Genomic DNA, 10,135 nt, shown 5'->3' on the forward strand with positions numbered 1-10,135 from the left:
CATTTGTATTCCTTTACCTCTCAAAGCTACCACTGTGCTTCGGACACAGAAACACAAAACAGTGTTTGATGAAATGAAAATGAAGCAAAAAGCTCGCAATCTGCCTCGGGATAAAACTGAAATTGGTACAAACGGGGTGGTGGCACCAAGGGGTAAGCGAAGGGAGACTATGGAGGGAAACCCCCAGAACGACGAAGGAAGGAAGGCTTAACCTCACATCCCTGGTCCCTCCATCACTCCGTTACCGAGGCTTCCCTCCTGGCCGCTCCCTTCCACGGCTACAGCTACCACTGAAGAGGCCCAGGAAATGCCACTGCACCTCCAGCCTGGTCCCTGCTGCCCCAGGACACAACCTCACCCTACCCCGCACCCGAGGGCAGAGACAGAACTATTCTGCAAAGTCATCACTCGGAGGGGCGGACGCTCGCTGCTTCCCCACCTCCCCTCCGGCTCCCACCCCACCCACCCGGCGGCCCAGGAGGGGCACGGCTCCCTCGCGTAGCAGGGCCCGGAACTCGCAGGGAGAGAGAAAGGGGCCAGGGTCCCCTCTACGCCGCGGAATCCCCGCCCCGTGCTCAGCAGGGCGCCCGCCCTGCAGGCCAGGCCTACACAGAGGCCTAGCCCCGGGCGGGACTGTGGAGCACGGGACGAGGAGGGCGCTCACCGGAGTAGAGCGGCATGGCAGGGCGCGCTAGGAGGCTGCGGCGGCACAGGAAGGCTGGGCCTGGCAAGGGCGGCGAAAGGAAAGGGCCGTGAAGAAGCTGTGGCGGCGGGCGAGGCGGAGGCGCGGTGCTGGCGGCAGACACGGTGCGACGAGAGCCTCATTCAAACCGGCCACTGGCGATGACGCAGCAACACGCCGTCCGCCGCCCGAGCCACGGGGCGACTGTCGGGAGGAGGCGAGGCGGGGCCTGCGGGTGGAGAGACAAGGGAGGTGGGAGCGGCCGGGAGAGGCGGGGCGCCCGGGGCCCCTGCGCCTCACAGGTGCGCGCTTGCGCACTGCACCCCGTCTGCGCCCACCGGCTCCCAGCCTCGCCCCGCCCCGCCCCGCCCCGCCCGGCTGCAGACATAGTGGGAACCTAGTGTCCCAGCGGCAGCCTTTTAGGAGGTCGTTCACCACTGTTTCCAAACAGTGGGGCAGTACGAGCTGGGGCTTTATTCTCTCTGTTAATGTAGGCTGGAGAAAAGCCTTGCTCCGCCCCTCAACTTGGTCTACTTATTAATGAAAATGTCTATCCCTACCATTCAGGATTTTGCAACAAAAATAAACATCAAAATGATCTGAATATTTCAGAGATAGGTCTGTCTTGGTTGTATTACTGCTGTTTCTAACACCTGTTCGGACCCTAGGTTGGCTCTAGTAAAGGAGTAGATACAGCGCCCTTGACTGCCCCGTGGAAGTTACGTGCAGCCCTCCACTTAATTGTTTTGGACCTGTTTCCTCAGCCTGGTAAATGAGGAAGCTAGACTGGAAGGTTTCTGAGGCCTTTTTCAAACTCTAAATTGTCACGGCTGAGATCAGTTTAAAACTTTCTAGATGAGTTAGAAAGGAAATAGAACCTGTAAATGAACGAAGGAATTCCGAAAACGTGGAAATTAAAATTGAGGTGCTTTCTTGCCTAATATAGAGGTTTTATAATGATCACCTATACTGCAAAAGAGGAGTTGAAACTGTCCGTATTTCAAAATTAAATTGTCCATATTTTAAAACAGTACAGCCCATAGGAGAGTGAGTTTTATCAGTCTACATCAGGAGTCTTATTCACCCTTCACTACTTCATTATTCAAGGCCTATCATAAAAATATGATCCAAAATGTGACCAAAGTAACACAAAGATACACAGAAGGTTAAAGTAATATGTGTAATATTAAGTGGAAAGAGTATATCGGATTTATTGAGTATATCGGATTTATGCAGTACATAAAACCATTGTTCATAGATTCAGACTTTTTAAAAAAATTTTTTAACATCTTTATTAGAGTATAATTGCTTTACAATGGTGTATCAGTTTCTACTTTATAACAAAGTGAATCAGTTATACATATACATGTCCCCATACCTCTTCCCTCTTGCATCTCCCTCCCTCCCACCCTCCGTATCCCACTCCAGACTTCTTTTTTTAATTGAAGTATAGTTGATTTAAAAATTGTGTTAGGGACTTCCCTGGTGGCGCAGTGGTTAAGAATCCACCTGACAATGCAGGGAACATGGGTTCGATCCCTGTTCTGGGAAGATCCCACATGCCGCAGAGCAACTAAGCCAGTGTGCCACAACTACTGAGTCTGCGCTCTAGAGCCTGCGTGCCACAACTACTGAGCCCACATGCCTAGAGCGTGTGCTCCGCGACAAAGAGAAGCCACCGCAGTGAGAAGCCTGGGCACTGCATCAAAGAGTAGCCCCCGCTCGCCGCAACTAGAGAAAGACCACGTGCAGCAGCGAAGACCCAATGCAGCCAAAAATAAATAATATTAAAAAATAAAAGTTGTGTTAGTTTCAGGTGTACAGAAAAGTGATTCTATATGTATTCTATATTATATATATATTCAGAATATATATATATATACTTTTTCAGATTCTTTTCCAGTGTAGATTACAAGGTATTGAATATACTTCTCTGTACTATACAGTGAGGCCTTGTTGTTTATTTTATGAATAGTAGTATCTGTTGATCTCAAACTCCTAATTTTTCCCTCCCCCTACTTTCCCCTTTGGTAACCATATCTTTGTTTTCTATATCTGAGTCTATTTCTGTTTTGTAAATATGTTCACTTGTATCATTTTTAAAGATTCCACTTATAAGTGATATCATATGATATTTGTCTTTCTCTTACTTCACTTAGTATAATAATCTCTAGGTTCATCCATGTTGCTGCAAATGGCATTATTTCATTCTATGTTATGGCTGAGTAGTATTCCATTGTATATGTATGCCACATCTTCTTTATCCACTCATCCGTTGATGGATATATAGGTTGCTACCATGTCTTGGCTATTGTATATAGTGCTGCTATGAACATGGTGCATGTATTATCTTTTTTCTCCAGATATACGCCCAGAAGTGGGATTGCATGATCATACAGTAAGTCTATTTTTAGCTTTTTAAGGAACCTCCATACTGTTCTCCATAGACTTCATCAATTTACACTCCCACAAACAGTGCAGGAGGGTTCTCTTTTCTTTACACCCTCTTTAGCATTTATTATTTGTAGAATTTTTGATGATGGTCATTCTGACCATCATGAGGGAATACCTCATTGTAGTTTTGATTTGCATTTCTCTAATAATTAGTGATGTTGAGCATCTTTTCATGTGCCTGTTGGCCATCTGCATGTCTTCTTTGGAGAAATGTCTATTTAGGTCTTTTGCCCATTTTTTGGTTGAGTTGTATTTTTGATATTGAGCTGTATGAGCTCTTTGTGTATTTTAGAAATTAATCCCTTGTCGGTAACATCATTTGCAAGTATTTTCTCCCATTCTGTAGGTTTTCTTTGTGGTTTGTTTGTGGTTTCCTTGGCTGTGCAAAAGCTTTTACGTTTAATTAGGTCTCATTTATTTCCATTACTCTAGGAGACAGATCTAAAAAACTATTGCTGCGATTTATGTCAAAGAGCATTCTGCCTATGCTTTCCTTTAGGAGTTTTATAGTATCTGGTCTTACATTTAGGTCTTTAATCTATTTTAAGTTTATTTATTTATTTATTTATTTTTATTTAGTTTTGGCTGCGTTGGGTCTTCGTTGCTGCACGCGGGCTTTCTTTAGTTGTGGCGAGTGGGGGCTACTCTTTGTTGTGGTACACAGGCTTCTTATTGAGGTGGCTTCTCTTGTTGCAGAGCACGGGCTTTAGGTGCGCAGGCTCCAGCAGTTGTGGCTCGCAGGCTCTAGAACGCAGGCTCAGTAGTTGTGGTGCACAGGCTTTGTTGCTCCACGGCATGTGGGATCTTCCCGGACCAGGGCTCAAACCTGTGTCCCCTGCATCGGCAGGCGGATTCTTAACCACTGCGCCAGCAGTGAAGCCCCATTTTAAGTTTATTTTTGTGTATGGTGTTAGAGAATGTTCTAATTTTATTCTTTTACATGTAGCTATCCAGCTTTCCAAGCACCACTTCTTGAAGAGGATATCTTTTCTCCATTGTATATTCTTGCCTCCTCTGTCAAAGGTTAATTGACCGCGTAGGTGTGTGGGTTTATTTCTGGGCTCTCTGTTCTGTTCCATTGATCCATCTGTCTGTTTTTGTGCAATACTACACTGTTTTGTTTTGTTTTTGCGGTACGCGGGCCACTGTTGTGGCCTCTCCCGTTGCGGAGCACAGGCTCTGGATGCGCAGGCTCAGCGGCCATGGCTCACAGGCCCAGCCGCTCCGTGGCATGTGGGATCCTCCCGGACCGGGGCAAGAAACCGTATTCCCTGCATCGGCAGGTGGACTCTCAACCACTGCACCACCAGGGAAGCCATTTTTACCTCTCTCTTTCTATTGGATGTCTTTTGTTTCTTTTTCTTCTCAGTTTGCTGTGGCTAGGATTTCCAATACTATGTTGAATAGAAGTGGTGAGAATAGGCATTCTTGTCTTGTCCCAGAATTTAGCAGGAGGGCTTTCAGCTTTTCACCGTTGAGTATTTTGTTGGCTGTGAGTTTGTCATAAATAGCTTTTATTATGCTGAGATTTGTTCCCTCTATACCAAATTTGGTGAGTTTTAATCATGAATGGATGTTGAATTTTTATCAAATGTTTTTTCTGCATCTATTGAGATGATCATGTGGTTTTTGTATTTTCTTTTGTTGATGTGCTATAACTCATTGATTGATTTGTGTATACTGAACCATCCCTGTGACCCTGGGATGAATCCACCTTGATTGGGGGTATGATCCTTTCCATGTGTTGTTGGATTTGGTTTGCGATTCAGACTTGTTTTGAATCTCATTATTACTAGCTGTGTAACCTCTGAGCCTCAGTTTCCTGATCTATAAAATGGAGATAAAATGTCTACATTATAGGATTGTTGCGAGGATGAAATAAGATCCTGTATAGAAGATACTTAGCACAGTGCATTGCACATAGTTTACAATAAATGGTAGCTATTACAGATTACACAATAAAAACTTGAGAGGGATTTTGTAGGGTGTGGCTCGAGTAGAGGACTATGGGTAGCTTTGTTCTCTATTTTCCAAATGTTCAGTAATGTAGTTCTATAAAATATATCTTTAAAAATATACTGGATAGGTCCTCAGTGGGAAACTCTTTGCTGCCCTATGAAGTTGACAGTAAAGGAGGCCTAAAGATGGAAGGATGCCAGTGCTTATCATATACTGTCACTCATTGCACCCTGTGCTTTCCCTCTAGTAACTTTCATCATATGCCTATTTCTTTAACGTCTGTATTCCCCCGACCAAACTATAAACAGGAATTGTGGCTATCTGGCAGGTACTCTGGAATTATTTGATGCTGTGAGAACTGGAATGTGAGAGAAAACTATTTTGAGCTTACTCGTTATATACTTGACCCGGGAGTCTTCTAGACTAACTTTGTTTTCAACACCCACCCCCAACTTTTGGTACAGCTAACTTCTAGCCTCATTGGGGGATCTGGGAATTTGAATTTAAGACAAATGGGGCACAGTGAGGATGTGGAACAGGGCTAGCTAGCACTGAAAGGAAGCATAAAAGGAAATTTGCATGGCTGGTCTCCCTGGATGTCAGCAAGTTGTAGATAGCAGCAACCTTGCCCCATGTCTCATACATTGCTAAGCCCTGGTCTACAGGTGTCTAATGGAGAGAATCTTCTGCTTAAGATTGACTTCTTTAAATAATGAATATATTGGTAATATCTTAACCTGCATGTTTATAAATAAATAAACAAGGTCTCCAAAAGGTGGCCAAATACCAGAAAGGTTTTTAGCTGGTGAACCACCTATGGTTTATTGCTTAGAATGCCCCCTCCTTATCTGGCCAACAGAAATCCTATGCATCTTTCAAGTCTCTATTTAATGCTAACTCCTTCATATAAACTTCAAGCCTACCTCTATAATTACCCCTTTCTTTCAAGTAGCAGCATCGTAGTTGTTTGCTCCTCTTATTCAACAAGTACGTATTGGGTGCAAGACACTCACTGTAGAAGCCGTGGGTACAAAGATGAATGAAACAAAGGCTCTCCCCTCCTAAGACTGAGAATCTACTAGGAATATTGAAATATGCACACATTAACTATATGCTTCTCTGAATTCATCAGAGCTCTTGGCTGTAAACAATAGAAACCTGAGAGAAGGAGTTAATTGGTAAGACAGGGTAAACTGACACAATCAATAGGAAAACCTGTGAAACAGGTCTAGATAATGGATAGGAACCCAGTGACATGGGCAGTGGGAAACATAGGCCAGGTCATGTCACAGAAACAGTCTGGCCACTGCTACCACCACCTCCATGACTAATTTCTAATTCCAAGTCTACCTCACTCTCTCAAAATTCCATGTCCTGAGCAAGAACATATAATTGACCAAGGATGAGGAAAAGAATGCCTGGCTCCACCTCCCAGACGCATCAGGGTGTGGGGCATGGGCTGCCCAAAACCAAAGAGCTGTGTATTTATTTCCTATCGTTGCTGTAACAAATTACCACACATTTAGTAGCTTAAAACAAAACAAACAAAACAACAAAAAACCAAAAACGAACAAAAAAAAAACAAGAAAACCCCAGAACACAAATTTATCATCTTAACAGTTCTGGCAGACAGAAGAAGTCCAAGAACAGTCCTAACCTTATGCTATTGGCAAGACTGCACTCTTTCTGGAGGCTCTAGGGAAGAATCCATTCCTTACCTTTCCCAGATTCTAGAGGCTGCCTGCATTCCTTGTCTCATGGCCCCGCTCCAGCAAAGGCATCACTCCGACCTCAGCTTCCATCCTCCCAGCAACTCTTCTGACTTGGACCCTCTGCCTCCCTCTTTATAAAGACCCTTGCGGTTACATTGGCCTCACCTGGCTAACCCAGGATAATTTCATTTAACATCCCTAGAGTAATCATATCTGCAAAGTCCCTTTTGGCATATATAGTAACATATTCACAGGTTTAGGAAATTAGGACACAGACATCTTTGGGGGAGCATTACACTGTCTACCACAAGCTTCCCCCACCCCAAGAAGAAAGCCAGCAAATATGCAGTACACTTTCTTATAGCATCTATAATTTTAATATTCCTCTATCTTTTCCCCTCTACTAAATTATAAACACTTGGAAGGAAAAAGCCCAGCCTTAAATAATTTGAAAACATGTATATTCATATTCAAATTATTTATATATAATATATATAAATATATAACATATATTATATTCCCAAATCATATAGATATGGGAGGAGCAATTGCTCCGCTTCACGAGGTCTTCATCAAAGACCAACATTCTTTCCATAAAATTCCTCTGCCAGCCCCTAAAGCAGAGCTTCTCAAAGTTTAATGTGAATGTGAATCACCTGGGATCTTGTTAAAATGCAGATTCTAATTCAGTAGGTCTTGGATGAAGTCTAAGATACTAACAAGCTCTCAGGAAATCACTCTTTTGAGCAGCAAAGCAGTAAAGAACCTGTCTTTTTCTATTTGGTCGAAGATGGGTTGCAGACACATTTGGGTTAACAGCACACAGGAATCTAATGGGAAAAAGTACAGGGCAGTAATTTCCTTTTAAGCAAGAATAAGGGGAGGGATGTGCACAAACCACGCCCATTCACGTTTCGCTGGTGAAAACAATTATACAGCCAAGCTGCGTGGAAGTCTGGGAAATGTAGTCTCTATCAGGGCCAAGACCCAGCACGGAGGGTATCTGATATATTTGCTGAAGAGTGGATTTTGGGTGTTGCTGATAGGAATTCAGAGTAGAAAGAAACTGAAGCAAATGGGAAGCAGTTGGGAGCAGGAAGGTTTTAGAGAGACAGAAAAAGCAAAATATCATAGCAATCAAATTCATTAATTCAACAATTATTTATTGTCGACTCATGGACCCTGCATTGCAGGAGCTCATAATCTATCAGAAAATGTAGGAAAAATTATTAAAATAAGTAATAACTATGCATGTGGAGGACAGGAAGGAGACTAGCTAGAATAGTGCAGAGGACACATGTGCAGGGCTGTGGCAATAGATAATGTAGGGTGGGTGATATGGGACGCAATTAGAGAGAGCCTGTGTGCCAGGATAAAAAGTTTAGTCTTAGCTAAGTGGGGTTTTCTATCTTCTTAAAGTCTCTAGTCATCACAAACAAGAAGAGTAATACTGAAATTTCTTCCATGTAATCTCTTACTCCAAAGTGAAGATCTAACCTACATCAAGAATTCTTTTATAGGGATCCCTTTCAGTCAAGACAGAAAGACCACATCAATGTTCTCTACTTTTTTTTTTCCTATAATGAGAAAAAGGATAATTTGCATATCATGTAATTTGGAGCAACATTTTTGGAACACTGAAGCAGAAAATTTAAATGGAGAACTGGGTGGTAGTAGCAGAAATATTGGTTTAAAATCTGCTTGCTCATGCGCTCTCAATTGAGTTCTCAGTGCAACAGAATGCTCTGTCAAAAAAATAGCAGCAGTGTTGTTCCTCCTGGCAACTCACCCGAGAGCCATAGCAACAAAACTAGAAATTTCTTTCCTCCTAGAAACCCACACACATTATAACAAAAATTGGTGGTGGGTAGTGTGTTTGGGAGGGAAACAGGAGGGAAAAAATGCAGGCACTTCCCAAAGAAAGTCTTTTAATCACATGAATTTTGAGTCCCAGTTTACTTCTTATCCTCACATTCAGATTCCTTTGATTCCACAAAAAAGTTGACCATGTGTATGCTAAAATTTCTTATAGTAATTACTCTCCTGTTATTTTTCACCATACACCTATGTATCAAATCCATTTTCTGGTTGTTATTCAGTTTTTTAAAGATTATAAAATTTGCCAAAATTTCCAGGTTTTCCCTATAGAGAACCAGAGCAACCAGCAGCTATAAAGAACATCTGTTGCTTTTGCCTCTTGCATTTTTGCATAAAAGCAGCCTGATTTTCCCTTTGCAAACCAACCCTTCCTCCTCCTCTCTCAATGTACAAGGTTTGTGTGGGTCTGACCTCACATGTAACCAATCAGAACATTGCTTCCCTTGAAGCCAAGCAGGACCCTGCAAGGGCTTCCTGGGGACAGGTCCCCCACCACGTCCCCCACCTCTTGTTTGTTAAAAAGCTTTAGCCTCCTAGGTCTTCCACGAGTTCCAAAGAGCAACTTTAATCAGAGAAGTGAGAAAATGCAGACACACAGGAAAACAGCCACGCAAGACAAAATAATAATAATTTAGCTATAAAACAAAGTCAAGGACCTTTAGTTCCTCCTCAAGGGCTCTAGACAATATCCTGAGCCATATCCTTGATTTGTTTTGCAGATACTAAAACCCTCGCCAGGTGGAGGAAGTTAACTGCATGCCGAACCCAGACCAATTAGAACCAGAAGGTTGATGGAGATTCCCCAAACATCACCCGGTTACCTCACCATCAACCCATCAGAGAATTGTGCACAAGCCGATCACATACCCTGAGACTCTCTCCCTCACTTTGTCTTTAAAGTCCCTTCCCTGAAAGCCATCAGAAGTTCAGGGCTTTTGAGCATGACCTGCCCGTTCTCCTTGCTTGGCCCTGCAATAACTGTTGTATTTTTCCTGCATTACAACCCTGTGTCAGTAGATTGGCTTTGCTGTGTATGGGGCAAGGGGACCCAAGTTTGGTTTGGTAACACCCTCTGCCCACAGGAATAGGCTCAAGGATAGACATATAATGCAAGCAGTGAGAAGATTTCCCCAGATCCTAGGAATGATTAGGCTTTTGGCTGAGATTGCTACACTTCTAGAATGTAAGCCTGGTGCTTCAGTGACTTGAGACTATGTGAGGAGGCCAACCCAGAGGAAACAGCTGGAGAAACAAGGATCCTGACAACATCATTTGAGCCCCTGGATTCAAGCTCAGAGCCAACTTTTCTCCTAAACTTTATAATTACACGAGTCAATAAATTTCCTCTTCTTTAGTCAGTTTGAGTTGGGTTTTCCATTTGCAACCAAAAGATTCTGTATACAAAAGCATATGTTGTAAAGTGATATCCAAACATGAGTTCCATCTTTAC

At 43.1% G+C, this 10,135-nt stretch overlaps 1 protein-coding gene across 1 annotated transcript in view; it reads right to left on the reverse strand.

Annotated features, from left to right (window-relative positions):
- The window catches only part of USP14 (ubiquitin specific peptidase 14), a 45,668-nt gene extending 44,870 nt beyond the window's left edge, over positions 1–798 (reverse strand). Inside the window, exon 1 of the mRNA XM_082640423.1 lies at positions 665–798. Within this exon, the coding sequence (XP_082496549.1) occupies positions 665–680 (16 nt within the window). The 5' untranslated portion in view covers positions 681–798. The remainder of the gene's footprint in view (positions 1–664) is intronic.
- Between the last annotated feature and the right edge of the window lie 9,337 nt (positions 799–10,135).

The sequence above is a fragment of the Mesoplodon mirus genome (genome assembly GCF_964341445.2).
Source record: "Mesoplodon mirus genome assembly, chromosome: 13".
Taxonomy (NCBI): Eukaryota; Metazoa; Chordata; class Mammalia; order Artiodactyla; family Ziphiidae; genus Mesoplodon; species Mesoplodon mirus.